Source organism: Homarus americanus, unplaced genomic scaffold (assembly GCF_018991925.1).
Source record: "Homarus americanus isolate GMGI-L3 unplaced genomic scaffold, GMGI_Hamer_2.0 scaffold46583, whole genome shotgun sequence".
Taxonomy (NCBI): Eukaryota; Metazoa; Arthropoda; class Malacostraca; order Decapoda; family Nephropidae; genus Homarus; species Homarus americanus.
Genome location: NW_024731675.1, coordinates 1,167,089 through 1,190,976, shown reverse-complemented (window position 1 = coordinate 1,190,976; position 23,888 = coordinate 1,167,089). Strand labels below are relative to the sequence as shown.

General features: G+C 42.9%; 1 protein-coding gene across 2 annotated transcripts in view; it reads right to left on the bottom strand.

Moving 5' to 3' along the window:
- Positions 1 to 1,636: 1,636 nt before the first annotated feature.
- Positions 1,637 to 23,888, bottom strand: part of LOC121867720 (transportin-1-like) — a 49,889-nt gene continuing 27,637 nt past the window's right edge. Inside the window, exons 8-22 of one of the 2 annotated variants that reach the window (XM_042367763.1) lie at positions 22,986 to 23,144; positions 22,459 to 22,647; positions 21,963 to 22,080; positions 21,568 to 21,770; positions 20,720 to 20,869; positions 20,265 to 20,426; positions 20,001 to 20,108; positions 19,240 to 19,398; positions 18,695 to 18,782; positions 17,813 to 17,911; positions 17,205 to 17,300; positions 12,349 to 12,424; positions 9,071 to 9,245; positions 8,762 to 8,874; positions 1,637 to 8,115 (exon numbers count right to left, since the gene is read on the bottom strand). In XM_042367763.1, coding sequence (XP_042223697.1) covers positions 8,767 to 8,874; positions 9,071 to 9,245; positions 12,349 to 12,424; positions 17,205 to 17,300; positions 17,813 to 17,911; positions 18,695 to 18,782; positions 19,240 to 19,398; positions 20,001 to 20,108; positions 20,265 to 20,426; positions 20,720 to 20,869; positions 21,568 to 21,770; positions 21,963 to 22,080; positions 22,459 to 22,647; positions 22,986 to 23,144 — 1,890 coding nt within the window. In that variant the 3' untranslated portion in view covers positions 1,637 to 8,115; positions 8,762 to 8,766. Of the gene's footprint in view, positions 8,116 to 8,761; positions 8,875 to 9,070; positions 9,246 to 12,348; positions 12,425 to 17,204; positions 17,301 to 17,812; positions 17,912 to 18,694; positions 18,783 to 19,239; positions 19,399 to 20,000; positions 20,109 to 20,264; positions 20,427 to 20,719; positions 20,870 to 21,567; positions 21,771 to 21,962; positions 22,081 to 22,458; positions 22,648 to 22,985; positions 23,145 to 23,888 lie in introns of those variants that run through there. The other variant, XR_006089225.1, reaches the window with a different exon arrangement.

The following is a 23,888-nucleotide window of genomic DNA, read 5'->3' as shown; positions in this document are numbered from 1 at the left end:
CCGATTTTTAATTTAAACATGTTCGTTACCAGTTAATAATGAGGTCCCTAAATACTAACACACAAGGTAAAGCAGTTGGTTGATTAGCCTCATGAGGGTTGACTTCAACGGCCCTCATGATAGCCTTCAAATCGTAGTCCCAGTAGATCTGTTCATCTAGCCACCTCAGTAGGGCACTGGGCTGCCTTTGCTATCATGGAGAACTTGCATCCAGCACCATTAGTGGCAGCCTGGACCCTCCCTCCTCATTCTAAGCATCTGGCCCCTACACCCCATCCTTTAAGATGAACAATGTGAAGTAATTTTTCCCCTGCATACATGTTTTTAATTGCTAAATACGCATTTACCGTTTACTGTACAATCTAGCCCTGGCCCCACACCAGAGCACCTATGGATGTGAGGTAGGTGTTGTATCCTCTTCCCCACTACTGTAGTCTCCTTCACTAGTGCGTTTACAGGGCCTCGTCATATTAACGCTCCACTAACCATTACAATGAGATATTTATTTTAAGGTTTTACTTTGATTCCATAGTATGTTTACTATTGCAATTATTCTTGTCTACTGTAAACACACACAAGGCTGCCATACTGCACAAATCTTGACAAGCCCCAGTAAATGGGTTTGAACAAGTAACAAAAATAAATGCAGGTTTAGCCATGTACTGTACACCAGACAACTACCTAGCTCAGCACAATAGTCACCACACTTGGCTTTTCAAAGTACAAGAACTCACCAACCATTGACTACAAAGCTCATCACCTCCATAGTGGGTTCTCAAAAGACTGGGATTAATCATCACATCAATTTCTGAAAGCATTGTTAAAGTCCCCTTCACAACATACAGTACACACACATTGCTCAGTTCACCAATATGGGAGGACTCTTCAAAACCAGTGTAAAGTTTTTGAGGTTCCGACCTAACAAACTTTGAACAATATTGTATGGCAGGTAAGTACTATATGTCATTTTACTCAACAAATCCCATTTTATGCTAAGCTCAACAATGTAAAGTTAATGGTTTGTGCCACACCTAAGAACTGTACACATGAGTATTCCCATATTAAAATACCAACTGAACTTTATGCTTCAGTCCACAGCCAAACACCCATCTTGTATAACATAAGCAGCCATGGGGGGTTAGAGATGACTCGACCAAAATCATGCTTCAAGATACTAGGTTTAGCTTCATACACATTTAATTGTGTATCTATAAAACACCACAAAATAATCTGGTTTCAATAAGAAATTTAATGTACTTACAGACTATCTCTATTTTTTCCCCCATAATCTCATCTAAGTTGGTTGAATCATCCATTTTACCCCGAGTGCCTCATATAAACCCAGAAAAGTCCCTCATTCCTATGGTGGCTGTCATTCACCTCAAGGTCTCTTCAAAACACCCTTCTTGTTTCACCCACTTCACTGTCTCTCCTCACCTGAACCACAAACCTCAAGATTAACTCATGAACCCAAAGCAAGAGATTCATTACTCTAGGTGATTCGGATTCACGAGTCTGAATCCCGGGGTTCGTGGTTCAGAAGGAGAGGTGCCAGGAGTTGTATGGGTGAGTGTACAGTAACATAGATAAAAATAAATATACATTATACTATTGTGGATTAAATAAAACTCATTTCTTCACCATTCCATTTATACTGATGCACCACTACTTTTAACAACACAGTGAATACTAGGGTAAGGCGGAGGCGTTAACAGCTGTGGGACCCGGTGACCTGCATCCCTCCACGTCAACAGCATTAAAAACATTCGAGTTAAAAATTATCCATTAACTTTTAAGATCCCTATCGTAAAAATCCCTACAACGGAGTTTTAATACCGTGTACCAATTCCAATCCCCCTCTAATTCTCATCCCAGAAAATCCCCCTTTACTTAATAATCAAAGAGCAGTGATTCCCTGAGCACAAAATTATTATTGGTGGAAGGGATTACATCACTTGTGGGGCCCCAGCTGTCCCCCCCCCCTCTTACTCCCTCACCACAGCGATAGGAAATGCGACATGGCTGATTTTCTCGTAACACCTGCGTGACGTGAATCCTCCCAAGTCGTAGTCGAATTACGTTACACACAATGCAAATGGAGCCAACTCGGAGAAATTCTTTTCACAAATAGAACTAAAAGTTATAAAAACACTTGACCTGTCTCTGTTGACATCTTTGATTTAATTCACAGGAAGACTTTTACAGAAAATAATGTACCATGGTCGACAGGCGTTTAAAACAAACAATCCCCGCAATCAGGGTAAAATAAACCTTTATCCCTTTTTTTAAATGAATTTTGGCATTTTCCTAAGAACAATCGTGAAAATAAAACATTGGCTCGAATATTTTCACAACTCGATAAATTGTAAAAAACACAAACATGGGAGAACTCTTTTTGGCCAGATCACCCGACACCTTTGCATCTCGAGAAAAAAATAAAATAAAAATTAAACCGACATCTGTTGTTGGATACCTACGTTATCTTACAAAATTCTTTATAAAAGAGTACAAGTTACACAGCTCGAGGAAAGATTTATGAGGTAGCCGTCGGGGGGTCGCCGTATCTACGTCTCTGCCCGCAAGTGAAATGGAATTCTTAATGTACAAACAAAGTTACTTGGGTACTAATACAGTTATAAGTATTTAGTATAAAAGAGATAACAATAGATCCTTATAGCCTGTCAGGTTATTCAAAATCCTAGACACAAAAACTCGCAACTGCTAAAAAGCCCTGGCAAACCTTAACTGTAGTATGTGTGGCGACCGTGTCAGTGACTCCAACAAACAATAACACTACCATACTTCACATACCGAGGCCGAGTCGACGGGTAATAACAATAAATACTCGGGCGCCGACGCGACATCCCGTCCGCCGGCCGGTTGCCCGGGACGGGACGGACACCGCGCCGACGCCCACGACCGTAATAACTATCAAAATAATAAAGATCTAATGGAATACGCCACGAGAGTCCCTAACCTACGGCGAAACAAGCGGAAAGAGACGTGTTAAAAAATTACAGGATGTACGTGTGTAAAGAAAGGGTGAGACAGAACTGCGCCAAGTGATATAAACAAAAAAATAAATCTTCCTATGTACAATATATTACAATGAATGTATGGCAACAAGGTAGTCCTCTGAGGGTGCACAATAACCACAGACTACAATAACCACCAACAAGCCCTATCAAAAGAGAATCCTACCACTCAAGCCTAGATTTGTGCAAAGATCATATCACAATGGATTTACAAATCAGGATTTACGTCTATCACAGCAAAAACCAACAATTTGTACAAGAAAACATGGTCGGGCAGAGGGGACCCACCGACGGGTCTACGCAACAGTGGAGAGACGACTCCGCCGCGTTCTTCTTCAACGGACGCACTCGTAGGCTCGGGGTTAACAACCCGGGAGGTTTCCTCGCTCGTCTCAAAACATCATTAAAAATTGATATCAACAACAATATTTGTACTAGAACATCAGCAAATGAGCAAAATATAGGATAAAATTAACCTAACTCCTAATAACATCTGAAATAAAAATAGTATAAGACTGTATTATATCCCTAACATATTAATGACTAGTTAAAACCATAACTATTAAACTCTTATCATCACTGAGCACGATCAGAAACTAAGAGAACACCCGCATTAAAATAAATTCGTAAAACACGAATTCGTGGAGAAGAATCAATCATCCAAAGATACAGCTGTCATACACACACCCTCCATCCACTCAACAGAGTGAACAATAAATTAAATAATAAAATTAACTGTACAACGCCATTAGTGACAACTCCATATTATGAACATCCACCTGAATGATTAAACATTAAAATGATGTTAATAAAGGTGAAGGTGACACTAGTGCCGGTGTACAGACTGACTGAGCACCCACCCGGCTCCTAACTTTTACCTAGCCATAGCTCGTGTCTCTGACCACTCCATCCCTCCCTACTCCTACGACCTATCCTGAACCTATCCGCAATATTTGAGAGACGCTCTGATAATGGTCTCCGGCGTCCGCGGCGCTTCGACCTAACAATTTTCCTAGCCGCTAGTTAAGAGGCGCCGGGACGCCCGGAACGGCGACATCCTAACTGCCAAATGACACGATAATCAGCCTAGCAAATTTTCCTATCCTGTCGCATAGTCATTTGACTGGGCCTATCACAAATGAGAATCATATTGCAAGGTGATAAAATGGATAGAAACTTTCCTTCTTATTGCAGCAAACACCTCCATCTCTCGCCCGAGACACACGCAGTGCCGGCTCTACCAGATCCCCTCGAGCCTCAACCCCGAGCCGTAAATAAGATGCATAGGTGTGCGTGACGCCATCGCTCGGCCGTTAGTAAATGCCGGTTTGACTCCGCTCGGAGCGGACGCGTCCGGAACTCCGGAGACGTCCCTCCGAGCACACCAGCCCATGTCATTTTTCAGTTAATGGCGCAACTATCAACACTGGCATGCAATGTGTTCACAGAGAGCGAACAAATAAACCAATTGACTGTCAGGGGAATATTACAACTTTAAGGCACAGTCTAGGACAAAACAGACAGAGCTCCAAAAAGGGTGACAAACTTCATCCTTATTACCAATCTAAGTTTAGGATCATACCAAAATAATGCTCAAAAAACCATGGCAGCTATACAATATAAGCAGCCAAGATAGGAAGAGAAAAATAATTCCTTTTTTTTTCCCTATCACAAGGAAATCATCAGAACATCAGAAGGTTGTATTTCATGATTTTACAATTTTGGGCAGCTAGAATTGGGCAAGATTGGGGCTACACCAAGATCATAGTTATACACTAAATGGTTATGCATGCATTTTGTTGATACTCCCAAGAAGGTTCCAACATCACTGCTAAAACTCTCTCTCAGGGCCTGAAACGTTTGGAGAGACACAACACACAAGGTTGGTAACTAAATATATATATAGGCAAGACTGTATATATACCACAACAGAAAGATAATATCTGGGGAGGAATTTGAGGAAAGAAAGGGAGAGGGGAGGAGAGATGAAAAAATCAAACATACTTGGAGGGAGGGAGGGAGAGAGAGAGGGGGGAAAGGAAATAATCATCAAGAACTTTAAATACCAATAAAGGTACAAAACAAGATAAAAGTTTTCAGGCCCCGCTGCTCGTGGTCAGGGGCCCCTCAAAGGCTCGACCGGGCCCCGAGCAGTGAGAGGAGGAAGCAGCAGTGACACAGTTTATCTCTTCATAATGGTAGGCAAAAGTCCATCCGTCGCCGCCGTACACGACCCGACCAGACTCCAAACAGTTAGGGGGAGGGGAGGCAAAGTTTGGGACAGTGTTATCCATTCCTATACAGTGGACCAAAATGTTTGTTTATTGAAATGACTCCGATCGCTCGATGAATTGGTCGTTTTTTGACGGTTGGTTTTCATTTCTACGTGGTAATTTTTTTTTTATATATGTAAACAAATTTGGGTAATCGGGAAATGTTCATCAATAATGAAAGTTTATAAAAGTTTTAAAATGTTAAGAGAAACTAATATCTTATCCCAAACCTTTCACAAATTTCTCCCTTCTACAACTTAATATTTCTGCAAAATAGATCATGCATTGGAGCGGCTGGTGGACGCGTCGGAGAGTAAACGTCGCTGCCGTCGGTAGTCCCGTCCGAACATTGAAACCAGGAGCAGATCGCCTCAAAATCAGACAAATATTCTTCCATAGAGACTCGGGTTAATAGATTCATTTTTTTTGTTTAATCGCAAATATATTCGAACGTTCCCGTACCGTGCTCGTACGTTACGCGACCCAACTCCGGTTTAAATGGCTTCGCGGGGACGATCGACGGGAGGGGCATCGTCTCCCCCGACGTACGGCGGGCGAGGACGCGGAATCTCTAGCTCTTTCTCGTTGCCCGGTACCCGACTAACAAATCACCGATACATATGCAAGTAGTACTTATATGACATACTGAGGGCATGCAAGAAACACTGCAATTAACAACACTACTATGACAATATTTCGCCTACAGATACACCAAACAAACTGCTACCAGGCTCGACGCCGACAGTCACAGCACGGTGATCTCGGAGGTTTGCTACGATCCAAATACACATGGATGCACCTACAGAAAAAAAAATATTATAATAAAAAAAAGAGATATATATCGTTATTACCTATTAGCCCGTGCTCTGACTGCCAACTCGACCCCTACAGAATTTACGGTTTTCAAAACGTTGAACCCAGAAACTTTGAAGATGCCCCATAAGGATATATTATTTTTCTTATTTTTTGCCCCCGATGGTTCCTGCTTCTCAAAACAGAGAAAAATCAGAATGAACCAATAAAAAAAAAAAAAAATGCCCCTTAGTATTAGCCCATAGCCTATATAGTTTCATATACTTTTAAAATATGATATCTTGTTCAGCCCCCGTACCAAGAACCAAAGAGTTTTGTGTGTATACAAAGTTGATATGTTTATCTCTGGAAGGTGACTTAAATGTGAAAATGGTCTGGAGAAATGCTGCATATAACTCTCTTTGGCTCTTAAACCTAATAATTTTGTATTGTGTTGGGTTTAAAATGTGTGTGACCCTAACCCCCCCCCCCTCTAGTACAGGTAAGGTCCCCCTGTTCTATAAATAATACTAACATTATTTTCAGCCACCCACAACATGCCCCACTCATAAACATCTATTGCACAGCATGTATCCCACCTATCAATGATTCAAATGTAGAGACTTTCAGAGAAAAAAGTGATATTTAACTTACTTTGCATAACAGTACAAAAATCAAAGAAATCACTATGATCACAGTCGTTTCCATTAAGTCCTATGTGTGCACTGGGAAAACAAGTTGTGGTTTACCCTTCGGCAACACGACCCCCACGAGGGAAAGCATAAGTGTCTGCGGCACTGTCAAAAAACTGCAAGTGACTAAGCGACTTGACTGCTGATATGAACCCTTTGGCTGGATCCTGTTACTGAAGGTTAAACCACTAAGGCACAGTATAGCCACCAGCCTGAGCACCACTCAAGCCTACTGAAGCCGCTTCTCACTACGCCAGAGACATCGCGCCGGACCGCATAAAGAATAATAGAGACGTCTTAAACGCCGTATTGAGTCTTTACGGATGCGGTGACCGGTGACGTCGCCGGCCTAGCCGTCACCGCTGATAATCTACAATTAAATCGGGGTCGTCTGCCGTTCATACAGACACCCGAGCAAAGTCAAAGTAGCACCATATTGGGGTAGAGTTTTGGTTATTCCAACACACAAGCGACAGTAGAAGCCCCAGGCTGGTAGAATTACTGTTGAGAGGCACACGCTACTTCACACTCCCTCTATCACTCCTGCCACCCTGCAGTAGGAATCTTGCCCTCACTGCTTACATGGGGATAAACAAGATAAAATAAAAATCATTAATACATGACCTAAACAGCAATGACTTGTGAGAAAATATGGTCATGGATACCATGATTGGCACAAGGAAAGACTTATTACAGTACGTGATCATGTAGAAAATAAAAGCTTCCACGTATTTACATATCTTACATAATACAGACCATCGCCACCTGCACAAGAGGTGACGTGGTGCGTGGCAGGAGTGCATAGACCGAGTGGAGCAGCCTCTATGTGTTACACCCACGCGCCCGTCCGCCTCCACGTCCGGGTAGGGCGAGGCCGGCAGACGGGCGCGTGGGTGGGCGTTGATGTTCTGTGCTGGGGACTAAGCCTCCCACCCGGAGTCCCTCCCACCAGGGGCTGACCACCCCCCTCCCTCCGCGTCCCTCCCACCCAGTCCGCGAAGTCCCTCCCTCGACGATGCGCGCGGCAGCCACCTCTAGCTAGCACCCACTTCTTCCTTGCCCCGGCCACGCCTGCCTGGTGGTCCGGTTAATTATTCGCCAGCGTTCTTCGTAGCGCGACAACACCGTACGGCAGGCGGGCGGGCAGGCGGGCAAGCTGAGGAGAGTGGCTGAGAGAAGAAGTTAACCCCTCCCCCCACCCAGGCTCGCAGGGTCCGACCATTTGGGGATACCTGGGCCTCCTAACTGCATACACCACAGAGCTCGGCCAGGACTCTAATACCCTCATCCTGGGCTCTGATCTCCACATGATTGCAGCACCACCTGTTGAACAAACAAAACTGTCAGTAATAACACCAAACTGATAAACCTACCATAACCTACTTAACAAACAGTCCCATCAGTTGGAACAGAAATTTATGACTTGTTAATCCTATGAAGATAATGGATTAAACCTTTGAGGAAGATGGATTAAACCCTAACAATAATAATCTGACAAGTATAAAAAATTCCTGGTAATAAGGTAAGCTGAGTGTGTCCTGTGCTGGTGCCATTAAACCGTGATACAGCAAGTCTCTGTACCCATGTATTAGTGACTACAGCCATTAACAACCCAGAGGTACAGTAACACACACACAGAGGTACAGTTCAAACCACACTCCACCCTAAACCAAACACTAAAACGTAAACCACACACACCCTAAACCAAACACTACCCTAAACCACACCACCCTAAACCAAACTACACCCTAAACCACACACCACCCTAAACCACACACTACCCTATACCACTAAACTAAACCCTAACCACACTCCGTACCCTAAAACTGTAAACCACACAACACCCTAAACCAAACACTACCCTAACCACACCACCCTAAACCACACACCACCCTAAACCACACACCACCCTAAACCAAAAACAGACGATGAAATAATCTCTCGTCGCTGACCGGTCTTAGAGCCATACCTGCTTCACACTCCGTAATGCTGAGTCAAGCGTTCCTTCAGTGGAGGCGGGAACTGTTCCGTAAAGCGCTTCCAGTTCTCCTCTCCCACCTGTTCCTTGAAACAGTGGAGTATCTGCAGGAACAAATAACATGATAGGAGGTGGAGATAACATGATAGGTGGGGAGGTAACATGATAGGTGGTAGAGACAACACGTGGCCCATGGTCATATACCATGACTATTACTTCAGGGTTATACTCCAGAGATAAAGGTGTATTGGGTGTGTGTGTGTGTGTGTGCAACATAACGTGGAGGCGGGGGCAACTGACCTTATGGAACATTTCTTTAAGGTCTTGCTTGGGGTTGATCCAGGAGGCTATGGCATCACAGAAGAATATGAAGTCCTCCACTACACCCCCGGGGTTGACGCTGATCATGTTACACACCCCGCGGAACGCCGAGTCCTTCTCCTCGTTGTCTCGGATGTTGCGCAAGGAGATGCACCTGCACGACGAGCCGACCAGTGACGGGAATGGTCGCCGACGAAGGGGTGGGGGAGGGGAGGGGAGGAGAGGAGAGAGAGGAGAGAAGAGAGAGAGAGAAAGGGTCGGTTATGGGCGTCTCAAGTTGCCGTTGACTACGTACTAACACACAGGAAGGGCCTCCGCTCAAACCTCCGTGGACAGTGTTTTAACAAGATGTCTTCCCCGGTCACGTGTACTAAGGGCTACTAAATAAAAAAGAGCTCAACAAACAAGCCTCTCTACTGCAACTACATTTAAGTCCAATGAGGTTTGTATGGAAGAAAAATATAAGCCTACAGGTAACAAAACTTCTGAGAAATATATTGGGACACTGACAGACATTGCTAATCTGAAACCATTAAAAATCAACAGAATTTTGTTTCGTGCTAAAGACAAAGCACGGGTGGGGATGGTTAGGGAGGGGAGAGAGGATGGGGGCACTAGATGATGAGCAACAAGCACGTGATTCCAAACTAGGATGGGGAGGCAGCGGCATATTGTACAGTGACAAAACACCGTAAAGCAATAATAGGGTAAACAAATTCAGTGCCTTCGGGGAAAACCAATTTAACTAAAAATATAAATGGAGGGAGAGCTAAAATAATAATAATAATAATAATAATAATGATAATAATAATAATGATAATAATTTCTTAATTACTGCCAATGAAAGAAGCTGTAAAAAATAATTAATTAATCAAATACTTAGCAACGTCCATACACGCACACACACACTCACTCAGTCAAGTAGTGGGGAGGTGACGTGACAAACATCCTTGGCCAAAGACTTTACAGTAAGAGCACTAGTGGAGGCAGGTGTTAATGGGGCGAGTGCTGCAGAACCATACAGCACAGTGCAGTAGTTGGGTGCTACAACAACACTGTCTGGACACTCAAATGCAGGAACAACTAACAAGTGGTGAGTCGGGCCTTACTGGGAACACTGTACACACAACAGTTGTGAAGTAACCAACAACATGATGGATCAGTCATAACCACAACTGCTTCCCACTCAGTCATAACCACTGCAGCACAACTGCTTCCCACTCAGTCATAACCACTGCTGCAAAACTGCTTCCCACTCAGTCATAACCACTGCAGCACAACTGCTTCCCACTCGGTCATGACCACTGCAGCACAACTGCTTCCCACTCGGTCATAACCACTGCAGCACAACTGCTTCCCACTCAGTCATAACCACTGCTGCAAAACTGCTTCCCACTCAGTCATAACCACTGCTGCAAAACTGCTTCCCACTCAGTCATAACCACTGCAGCACAACTGCTTCCCACTCAGTCATAACCACTGCTGCAAAACTGCTTCCCACTCAGTCATAACCACTGCAGCACAACTGCTTGAGTCTTCTTGTGCGGATTCATCCCTAGATGCTCAACATACACAGATGCATGCTTACACAGTGTGCACATGTACCTCACCAAACAAGTATGAACATGTGTGTACATAAGAGCATGTACACCAATACATGCATGCACAAACATACTACACACATGTGAACAAGTGTGATTGAGCGGTCACTGACACACACACGCACACAACAGAAGCACGTATACAAACACACCAAATTAAAACAAAATTCAATGAAAAGTGAACTTAAAAACTAAGGTTTAATTCTACATTTTAAACTATTTTCATCTAAAAGACAAAAACACATAAGCTATATTACTAGCAACAAAATGTACCTAACCTGGGCGCACGGGTTCACTCAACTAAATATATAAATCACAAATTCTAAAAACTTCATGCTAAAGAAAACGATTTGGCCAAAAATAATGTAAGTGAGGTTGTAGTGAACCATCAACCCAGGGTAGGTAGGTGGGTGTTATTAAACCCACACTCTTTATGGCAAATATTTAAAGCTTACTAGACTGTGGGAGCCTCACTAAAGCACCACATGTGATACAACCCAAGAGGAGGAGGGCGCTTCATCTCTGCTTAACTCTGTGCTGTACCAAGGGAGACTATCTTGACCACAGCTTAACTCTCAGCTGTGCCAAGGGAGACTATCTTGACCACAGCTTAACTCTCAGCTGTGCCAAGGGAGACTATCTTGACCACAGCTTAACTCTCAGCTGTGCCAAGGGAGACTACCTTGACCACAGCTTAACTCTCAGCTGTGCCAAGGAAGACTATCTTGACCACAGCTTAACTCTGTGCTGTACCAAGGGAGACTAGCTTGACCACAGCTTAACCAAGGGAGACTATCTTGACCACAGCTTAACTCTCAGCTGTGCCAAGGGAGACTAGCTTGACCACAGCTTAATCAAGCGAGACTATCTTGACCACAGCTTAACTTTGTATTGTATAAGAAAAAATGCATTAATTTCAACCTTTTTTTTTAAGCTGTCATCAAGAAAGTCACCTTTAGATCTCATCAGATTCCCTCAGTAGGTGGCAAGACTCGCTTTATTTTTTGCAACAGCCCAGAGGAAATGAAACGCAAGTTAAAATGGAAGAATATCACGTCAAAACACAAGCAAGATTCTTCCTCTTAATGTGCGTTTCACCTCCGAGATCGACCATCACGTCAAGAGTAAATCCTTCCCGTTACACAAAACCAAAACAAGTATCTTTACAAGTTCGTGTCGGGCAACAGGACACGGTGGACGAAGGATTACGACGACACTACCGCGAGGACGGGAGCCGCAGCGTTCAATTTGAAATTCCTCGGACACCTCGGTAAAGATACTGTTTTGGCCGTGCGTACGACCGCCCCAGAACCTTGGCACCCACGAGGGGGGGAATGAGCGACACTGTGAGGCCGAGTAAGCCAGATGAGAGGCAACAGCAGCTACCCTTCCTCCTCTAGTGTTGTAGCCACATCAAGAACCAAAATGAATGACTGATACTAATGTTAATATAACATGTGTAAAAAGATTCACTAAATATACAACAACTTTAGCAAAAAATAGATATATAAAGAGCTTAAGTGTTACAGTGAAGAGGCATTGATTAAAAAAAAATAATAATAATTAAAAAAAAAATAATATAGTACTAGAAACATTACTGTGGAGATAATGCTAAATGGAAGTCAAATATACAACTGAAACTGAGGGTTTACACACCACTGCCTGATAAACTGTTGCAACAGGGGGGCCACTTCATTGGGGCACACATAGCCTAGGCGTCCAATTGTAATGGCTAAAGAGCACAGCAACACGCAGGAAAAAAGAAAAGGAGAAAGAAAACCATGACATAATAATAACAAACCCATGGGGAGATTGGTAACAATAACAATAATAAGAATAATAATAAGAATAATAATAATAATAATAATAATAATAATAATAAAATAACTCAGTGACACAAGGCAGTAATGATATACAAAATTACCAATTACTGATGAATCAAAACAACAATATGCTATTATATATAAACTGGTCTGACGATTAAACCTTAATTAAGTGGACATATTAGACTCCCTACAAAAAGAGGCTGTTGACAAACTTAAAAATTAATATCATCCTCAAATTAGTGAAATAGGTGAATCAATACTCAAGTGCTAGACAGGTCAGGCTAACTACCAACAGGTCCTGTGTTCGGTAGAGTTTAACCACCACTAAACCTAAGGGATCAGAGGGCCTTTGGGAGAGACAGCTACCCTCTCCCAAATTAAGTACTGTACACAAAAAATAATCTTATAATCAGAGGTAAACTCATTACTAGAATAAGTATCTATACAGGCAAAACATATCACTTTAATGTGTCAAAATTACCTCGTACCTAAGAGAGAAACCCTGAACTGGGACGCCGCCTCGGCAAGTTAGCGACCGTGCCGAGAGAAGCATTTGACGTGGTGAATAGGGTTAGTTTATTGTGTCTCTTAAGAGCAGTACAGAACCTTTACCACTACAGTAGGTATAAAGAACAGTACAGAACCTTTACCACTACAGCAGGTATAAAGAACAGTACAGAACCTTTACCACTACAGCAGGTATAAAGAACAGTACAGAACCTTTACCACTACAGCAGGTATAAAGAACAGTACTGAACCTTTACCACTACAGCAGGTATAAAGAACAGAACAGAACCTTTACCACTACAGCAGGTATAAAGAACAGTACAGAACCTTTACCACTACAGCAGGTATAAAGAACAGTACAGAACCTTTACCACTACAGGTATAAAGAACAGTACAGAACCTTTACCACTACAGCAGGTATAAAGAACAGTACAGAACCTTTACCACTACAGCAGGTATAAAGAACAGTACAGAACCTTTACCACTACAGCAGGTATAAAGAACAGTACAGAACCTTTACCACTACAGCAGGTATAAAGAACAGTACAGAACCTTTACCACTACAGCAGGTATAAAGAACAGTACAGAACCTTTACCACTACAGCAGGTATAAAGAACAGTACAGAACCTTTACCACTACAGCAGGTATAAAGAACAGTACAGAACCTTTACCACTACAGCAGGTATAAAGAACAGTACAGAACCTTTACCACTACAGCAGGTATAAAGAACAGTACAGAACCTTTACCACTACAGCAGGTATAAAGAACAGTACAGAACCTTTACCACTACAGCAGGTATAAAGAACAGAACAGAACCTTTACCACTACAGCAGGTATAAAGAACAGTACAGAACCTTTACCACTACAGCAGGTATAAAGAACAGTACAGAACCTTTACCACTACAGCAGGTATAAAGAACAGAACAGAACCTTTACCACTACAGCAGGTATAAAGAACAGTACAGAACCTTTACCACTACAGCAGGTATAAAGAACAGTACAGAACCTTTACCACTACAGCAGGTATAAAGAACAGTACAGAACCTTTACCACTACAGCAGGTATAAAGAACAGTACAGAACCTTTACCACTACAGCAGGTATAAAGAACAGTACAGAACCTTTACCACTACAGCAGGTATAAAGAACAGTACAGAACCTTTACCACTACAGCAGGTATAAAGAACAGTACAGAACCTTTACCACTACAGCAGGTATAAAGAACAGTACAGAACCTTTACCACTACAGCAGGTATAAAGAACAGTACAGAACCTTTACCACTACAGCAGGTATAAAGAACAGAACAGAACCTTTACCACTACAGCAGGTATAAAGAACAGTACAGAACCTTTACCACTACAGCAGGTATAAAGAACAGTACAGAACCTTTACCACTACAGCAGGTATAAAGAACAGAACAGAACCTTTACCACTACAGCAGGTATAAAGAACAGTACAGAACCTTTACCACTACAGCAGGTATAAAGAACAGTACAGAACCTTTACCACTACAGCAGGTATAAAGAACAGTACAGAACCTTTACCACTACAGCAGGTATAAAGAACAGTACAGAACCTTTACCACTACAGCAGGTATAAAGAACAGTACAGAACCTTTACCACTACAGCAGGTATAAAGAACAGTACAGAACCTTTACCACTACAGCAGGTATAAAGAACAGTACAGAACCTTTACCACTACAGCAGGTATAAAGAACAGTACAGAACCTTTACCACTACAGCAGGTATAAAGAACAGTACAGAACCTTTACCACTACAGCAGGTATAAAGAACAGTACAGAACCTTTACCACTACAGCAGGTATAAAGAACAGTCCAGAACCTTTACCACTACAGCAGGTATAAAGAACAGTACAGGACCTTTACCACTACAGCAGGTATAAAGAACAGTACAGAACCTTTACCACTACAGCAGGGTGGCTGGGTCATAAAGTGAGACGCAACACATTACTCTCTCTTAGTTAACTTCAATACCATTCAAGTTTTCTCTCTACACATTAGTGGGAGACAGGATAAGGTAGAGCAGCAACAGGATGCAGGTAAAACAGCAACTAGTTAATACTGATTGGGCTGGTGTGGGCCAAAGTATTAACCCCTTTTTTAAACACAATAGCAAATTTGGATGTATAACACCGCACGTTAAGTTATCAAATCTGGCGGTAAAATTCCGTCAGTTGTCTAATCGAGTCGTCGCGTGAAACCGGTCGACGGTACGATTGCGGGTCACACGAGCCCCGTTCGGACGTTCCCGACGTGCTGGAACCCTAAACCAAACCACTCTGACTGGGGGTAGACTGGATCTGGTCTGGTACCCACTCCGTCACTGACGGTTAGGTCGAGTCGGGTCTCGGCACTCCGCGAACTGGTCAGAACTGGAGCTCGTATGACTCGGTCACAGAAAACAAATCCAAATTCCTCAACAGTGTAATTCTAAACCAAATGACATAATTAAAACAAATGAAAGAGGTTACCAGGTGGAGTCAACTGTGCTTCAGCTACTACAACAGGATAATACAAGCAGTATCTATGGTAAGTAAGTTAACAGCTCAGCCCAACCTGCTACAAAATTAACTTGGCTAATTTAATAGAAAATATATATATATATACAGTGAAACCTCTATATAACGAACATCTCTCCCCTATAATCCGGGGGTCATTATCTAACGGACCCTCGATATAGCGAACCGTTAAATAGAGCTTCCACTGTGTACCAAGACTTCATCATCGGCAGGCAATCAAGTGACCAGTTCAGTTCTACCTTGTCCTCTCTCACCCCCTGACCAGTGTTTCAGGCCACGAGGAGGACCCCCGCTGGTTCTTCGCTACGTTACAACTAGTTCTTGGGGCATCGATTAAAAACCTTTACCAGCCTTCTTGGTTATAGGGGGGGGGGTTAGTGGGTCAGAGGTGGGTGGGTGGGTGAAAGTAGAATCAATCGAGTAAGTGAGAGAGAGAGGGAGAATGAGTTACAACTAGTTCTTGGGGCATCGATTAAAACCTTTACCAACCTTCTTGGTTATAATTGGGGGTTAGTGGGTCAGAGGTGGGTGGGTGGGTGAAAGTAAATCATCGGAAGGTAAGTGAGAGAGAGGGAGGAGGGAGGGGGAGGGAAGGAAGGAAAGGAAGGAGAAAGGGGGAGGGAAGGAAGGAAGGAAGGAAAGGAGGGAAGGAAGGAAAAGGGGAAGGAAGGAAAAAGGAAGGAAGGAAAAAGGGAAGGAAGGAAGGGAGGAAGGAAGGAAGGAGGGAAGGAAGGAAGGAGGGAAGGAAGAAGGGGAGGAAGGAAGGAGAAAGGGGAGGAAGGAAGGAAGGGAGGGAGGGAAGGAAGGAAGGGGAGGGAGGGAGGGAGGGGAGGAGGGAGGGAGGGAGGGAGGGGAGGGGAGGGAGGGAGGGAGGGGGAGGGAGGGGAGGGAGGGAGGGAGGGGAGGAGGGGGAGGGAGGGAGGGAGGAGGAGGAAGGAAGGAAATGGAGGGAAGGAAGGAAGGAAATGGAGGGAAGGAAGGAAGGAAAGGGAGGGAAGGAAAGAAGGAAAGGGAGGGAAGGAAGGAAAGGGAGGGAAGGAAGGAAGGAAAGGAAGGAAAGGAAAGGAAAGGAAAGGAAGGGACAAGACCCAACCACAGGAATCTCCCCCATCTAAACTAGAATATCTGACAATAATAAAACTCCATGATTAAAACAGAGAAGGCTGATGACCCGGCAAAGATGCAAGAACACCTAAACAACTCTCTAGGACAACAGAGAGTGACCTTTAAAGACCAAAACACACGTAGTCAATCAACGGGGGGCGTCCTCGTTACCGTATTTGAGTAGCAGACCAAGTGTATCATGAAGCACCTCTAAAAAAACAAAAACAAATAAATATCAATCGTGACTTTCGGCCAAAAAAAACTATTTCAAACGATTCAAAATTGTTTATAATCTTAATTGGGGGCCAGTGAATGACCAATGGGATTAACAATAGTGAATAACATATCTACGTGACCGTCAAGGTATAATAATTCTCCCAAGCCTTATCCCACTAGATGCAGGGTGGCTGGAATTAGGCATAAAAAGATTGTCTCCAGGTTTAATTTTGACTGAGGGTGTGGGTGGTGGGTGGGGGGTGTGAACCAGCGGGTGTGATACAGCCGGGCGTCCGTGGCACAGGTTAACATACATACCTGTGTTCTCCAGCAAGGTCTTGGGCGTGTTAGGTTTGTTAATGATGAAGATCAGGTCGTTCAGGACGAGATTTATATACACACGCATTTCTGGCCCTGAAACAAATACAGATTGGTTAATAACATGTTAGGTGTTTCTTAAGGATCTGCCTCCTACCCCTCTGGAATTAAAGACCTACCCCTCTGGTGTTAAAGACCTACCCCTCTGGAATTAAAGACCTACCCCTCTGGAATTAAAGACCTACCCCTCTGGAATTAAAGACCTACCCCTCTGGAATTAAAGACCTACCCCTCTGGAATTAAAGACCCCTGAAATTTAAGACCTACTCCCTACAATTAAGCACCTACCCCCTCCTGTACCCACAAAATACATAAAAAAAAAACCACAAGACATAATTGAATAAAACGCTCGACCCACCACTAACTACACTATGGACGCCAATCCCTGTCCTACAATAACTACCACAAAACAATCGTGGCTGACTAATGCTAACTGGCTGACAGAACTAACGCTACTTGTCTGACAGAACTAACGCTACTTGTCTGACAGCACTAACGCTACTTGGCCCTAACCAGCTACATACATCTCGCACAGGAACGTTACTCACCTAGTTTAACTGAAATTTCACCTATGGCCCAGGTCGCGTTGTTGCACACTGATATTAACTCAGGGTTCAAGTTCTGACCAAGAATAGGCATAAATTCAGCTGTAAAAAGAGGAAAGATTACGTTAGACAGTGACGAAAAATATTCCTGGAGTAGCGTTAGGTTGTTTTATTGTTCAGTGTAGGAGGAGGATTACTGGGGAGTTGTATTTGAAGGTCTGTTGAGCATATTGGTGTAGGTGGCTGATGTAACACACTATCTTAGACAGACAGACAGACACATACTATCACAAACACAAACACACACACACTTTTAAAATCCTCAGTGTGGTAATAATCTTTTGTCTTTAAATAATTAGAAATTTTAACTAGGGTATAAAACATACATACGAGGATAGTGGTAATAATAGTGATAACACCAATATATTAATCAATCTCTCAAAGAAATAACCATTAAACTAGAAAAAATTGGAAGACTTGATATATATATATATTTCAGTATTAACAGGTCCTTCCCCCCCCTCCCTCCCTACCATAATAATTCACTACCAGAATCACTTCGTAGTTTAAAAAAAAAAAGTTGTTAATATACAGTGAAACCTCCATATAAAGGACTTCTCTCTATACAGGTAACAGATGGGGGTTTCACATCTGACGGACCCTCGATACAAAGGGCTCTCATCTCTATGTAGTTCGTTAAATGGGGGTTTCACATCTAACGGACCCTCGATATAATAGACTTTCATCTCTATACAGTCCTTTAAATAGAGATTTCACCGCACGTAAAAAAAAATAAAAATACCTCGATCTACGTACATATATCAAAAAAAATGATTAAACTCTAAAAATACAAAAAACTAAATCAAAAGACTTCAATCTACTTACATATACAAGGAGCCACATACTGGAAACATGCTTTGGTCAGATCACCGAGTAGAGCAAAGGAGCTTTGTCTAACTTCTGGCATGGGGTCCTGTTAGAAATTATCATTGGGTTAGATTTAGAACTTCTGGAGGGGGGGAGGGAGTTTTCGTTTTGTATTTGTTCTTTAAATTAAACTCTAATGATTAAATAAAACCGTAGCTTCATACTGTGCACCAAAAATAAATTAGGGGAAGGGAGTCATTTCTAAATACAATCAGAGTAGGTATTAGTCGATAGCTAACCAAAATATTAAAAAAAAAAAAAAAAAAAAAATTTAGCCTACGAACGTGTGTAAAAAAAAAACGACGACGACAACGACAATCTTCACTATGAAAGCAACACAATATGTATGTCAATATACCATAACACAGACTAACTCACACCCACTAAAAAAGACCCATTGAAAAAAACAAAAAACCTATATTAAGAAAAAAATTTAATCCATCTGTTTCGTGTGACGGAAATAAATGAATCACTCATGCACTCCCTCACGCAAACTGTTGTACCTGCATGGCCTGATACAGCAGCTGCATGATGTTCGACTGCTGGACCAGCTGCCCCACATGCCCGTTCAGACCCTCCGCTAGTCCCGACAGCAGATCAAGGGACACTATCATGAAGTCCTTATCGGCCGCCTCGAACTGCCCCGGGTTCTGCGCGTGAGCCTGGAGGTCAATAACAACAGTGGATAAAAATTTTGGGAGCTGTATATAACATGTCACTAGGGGCTGTGTATAACATGAAAACACAAGGTGGCAAGAGTACAGTGCAGGTAATCACAGGTAAAGACATGGAAATGTGGAAAATGGCCGTGTAATGCTAACTGCTGACATTTAGGTGTAGGGTCAGGTCAGATAGGCATGAATGGTTTATCTGTAGGTGAAATAACACTAAGTGGGAGGTAAGGGGCTAATGGGTAGGTGGGTGGAAACTTAATGGGCCCTACAAACCATTAGGAGGCACCCTGTACATCTCTCTCTCAAGAAGAACACACACACACACACTACAACTAATGTGTCACTCATGTTACTTGTATATTATTTGTAATTCGTAAGCCATTCCCCAAATATGTAACTGTATATTTTCAGCCTTCTGGCTGCCAAGCTCTTTCAATAAACCGTTAATTATTATTATTATTATTATTATTAATGAGACGCCCTGTATATCTCAAGAACACACACACACACTACACCTAATGAGACACCCTGTACATCTCAAGAAAAAAGACACACCCACCCACCCACCCCCACACAACAGAGTGACTTACCATTGTCTGATTGAGTGTTTGCTCCACTAGGGACACACACCTCTGATACACTGGTCCACAATATGGCAAGAAGCCAGACTGGAGAGCCGTAGCCACACTGGACAGACACTGTGAACACATATTGGTGATAGTTTAACATATATATAAATTAGTAAACTATAAAATTATCACCAGAATACGTTTATATACTTGACCGTGATCGTATATATAAATCAGTGAACCACAAGACACCACCACTACCACAAGACAACACCACCACAATACCTCCAGTAGGGGGAACAAGTCCTTATCCTCGTCCTTGAGTACGTTCCACTTCTCGATCAGAGGAGGCATCAGCATCTGAATGTACTCTTCCTTGTTCAGATAGTTCCCCACCGAGTCCGCTAACGTCCCAATTGCGTCGTACAGTATCAACAGATTTTTGGCCTGGGGACGGGGGAGGGGGACAATGATGTAAGAAATGGGTAGAAATGTTAAGGATAATATAATAAAAAATGAAAAAATCTCAATTATAAGGATAAAAAATGAAAAAATAAATTATGTTCTCAATTATGGAATCCTCTCTACGCATTCTGACTTACCCGTCCTCTCTACCCTGTGCTGAATAAAACCATCTGACGTTACCCAAATATCAAGTGTGTCGTCCAGTAGTGAAGGGGACGAGGTGTGACAAGGTAGACCAAATATTACTGAAAAAATAAGGAGACTCGTTTACTCACCTGATATTTCTTAAAAGCAAAGACTAATGTTTTGAGGATGTCGGCCAGGTAAGGGACTAACTCCGTGCACGCTTCCTCCTCTAGGGTGGCGAAGGCTGAGCACGCTGCCTCCTGCACTCGCTTGTTGCTGTCCAAAACGCATTTCAGGAGCTGGAAAGATGTCGGGAGTTAGGCTCAACTCTCCGAACCTACACACACATATATGGGGATCCCCGACTCACGATCGCCCACCGATACAAACAAGGTTAAACTTTAAACTTACAATATTTTATTTACCCGATGAAATTTTTTTTTACTTTCATTTACTGTATTTTGTCATTCAATTTCTTCTTTTGATTTAAATTAATTAACTTTACATGTATATAATGACTTAAGCTCTGATGTAGTGGGACTTTAAACATTGTTCTACAAGTACAGTATGAACATAGGTAGTATGTGGTCCAACTTAATGATGTCCTCATAATGGAACCTGCTCATAATCCAGGGACCCCTGTACTAACTAATCCAAGGGGTCCATCACAGTCACTCACAGAACAAACCAAAGACTGTAGTTCTCATCTTACAACCCCCAGCAGACAATACCCTACTACGGTAAAATACTACTACTCGTTACACTATAAACACCAAAACATCACTAATTCATTATCCCCGAGGCTTCTAACCCATTGGCATTACCGACCAACAAATTGCCGTGTGGGGAAAAAAAATACCGAATCCTCAAAATCTAGAGCATTCGGGTTAACCAATAAGTGACGTTTTATCTCCACTACTACTACTACTACCACACAAAACAACAACTCTACAATACACAAAAGAATACAGTCAACTACGTGAACATGTCTACCGACCTCATACATTAAAGGCTTGAGGAAGGTGTGATCGGGGAGCACCACCGCCCAGTGACAGTAACGAGAGAGAGTCCAGCAGGTGATGGAGCGGACCAGCGCCTTCCTGTCCTGGAGGCAACTGATCAGGTAAGGGATCAGCTCAGGCAGGTGTTGGGTCATACCATTCATACACCCTTCTGCGATAGCCCCTAGAGCGAGGATTCCTGAAGACAAATAAATGAACAAATATAAACACAAAATTAATGATAAATACAAATATATTTTAGTCTCTGGTGCATCTTGAGGAATATTTAGTGTTACAACCCAGAGGAACAAAACATCTTTCTTATTTATATCCGTTTGTATTCACACCTACGAGCCCGAGTGATTTACGGAAACATCATCATCACTATTACCCGATTCGCGTATCTCCCACTCCTGGTGAAACAGCGTCTCCTTCAGTATGGGGAGGATGACTGGCAACATATCTTCCCGGAACACGTTGGCCAGCACGTCTAGGGCAGCCGCCGAGCACTGGGGGGTAAAAAAAAAAAAAAACGACCTCGGTATTACGACATCCGGTAACGTAAACAGAGTATTTAGGTCAGGAACATCACAAGATCAGGAAGACATACATGAGGCTTATCTGCATACACTATACATTAAACCCTGTTGTGAAATGACCCCTTCGTGAACTGGACTACTTCACGGATCTGGTTTCCGGCAGATATCAAGGTTCAAATCGTTCAAAACACGTAAAAAACAACAACGGAAAAACAAGTGTGTATATCTAACCTAACCCAACCCAGCCTAGCCTAATCCAACCCAACCTAAGATTAAACCACAACACAAAATTCACATCAACATGGCTTATATATACATCACTCTCTCTTTCTCTCTTTCCCGTCGTACCTTTCTCAAATTCCAGTCCGATAAGGAGGAATCGTCGTCCAGGCCGTCGTCCGATTCATCGTCGGGGAACTCCTCTCCGCTGCCACCGTTCTCCATAGGCTCGTGTCGGATCGTGTGCCTAGACTTGTGGAACCTGGGCTTGATGTCTTCACTGCGGTCCGGCACACTCTCGTCCTCCTCCACGTCGCCCTGGATACCACACGTTTTTTTAGAGTTCTTTACGGTGGATTAAAACAATTTCGGAATATTCTCGGCTTAATATAAAATTAACCCAAAATGACTTAAAATCGAACTAAATTTGATATACAATAATAGAAATACTTAAAGGTGTATACAGTCATTAATAGAAATAGCTTGAAATCTGGACAGTTAATAGAAATAGCTTGAAATCTAAAGTCACTAATAGAAATAGCTTGAAATCTAGAGTCACCAATAGAAATTGAGACCAAACTCCACATAAACTAACAAAAAACATTCACAATTATCTAACCGACCAATCCCCCCCCTCCACCTCCCCACACACACACCTTCAGAAGAATGATGTCAATCTCAGAGTACTTCATCCCCCTGACTAGGATGGGTATCAACTTGGGTAGGTGCGGCTTGAGGGCCTCTTTACAGATGGGGTGTTCTGCCAGGGAGAGCCAGAACTCGCACGCTTCCAGAGCCACGTTCTCGTCGGGGTCCTGTAAATCGAGGGAGAAGCGGTTAATGTCGTCGTAGTCTTAGTTTTCCCAGTGTTAAGGGCTGTTTATTATTTGTCACGTAGACACAAGGGTCATTGAATGTTGACTATGGCAAGGACGAGAGCCCCTGACTATTACAAGGACGAGAGCCTCTGACTATTGCAAGGACAAGAGCCCCTGACTATTACAAGGACGAGAGCCTCTGACTATTGCAAGGACAAGAGCCCCTGACTATTACAAGGACAAGAGCCCCTGACTATTACAAAGACCCCTGACTAGAGCCCCTGACTATTGCAAGGACGAGAGCTCTGACTATTGCAAGGACAAAAGCCCCTGACTATTACAAAGACAAGAGCCCCTGACTATTACAAGGACGAGAGCCCCTGACTATTACAAGGACGAGAGCCTCTGACTATTGCAAGGACAAGAGCCCCTGACTATTACAAGGACGAGAGCCTCTGACTATTGCAAGGACAAGAGCCCCTGACTATTACAAGGACAAGAGCCCCTGACTATTACAAAGTCACACAAACACTAAACTCCAATACAAATTTATGTTGCTTCAAGAGACCAAATACAAGACAAAAACTGTAATTATAATTCTGTATTCCCTCTGTATCTGGGTGATTTGGGTATTACAGTCCAGCAGTTACAAAACATGAACCTGTATCGATTAAACACAAAATACTTCGCCCGTTGCGTCATATTGTATCGCACACAACATCGGAAAGATACCATCACCAC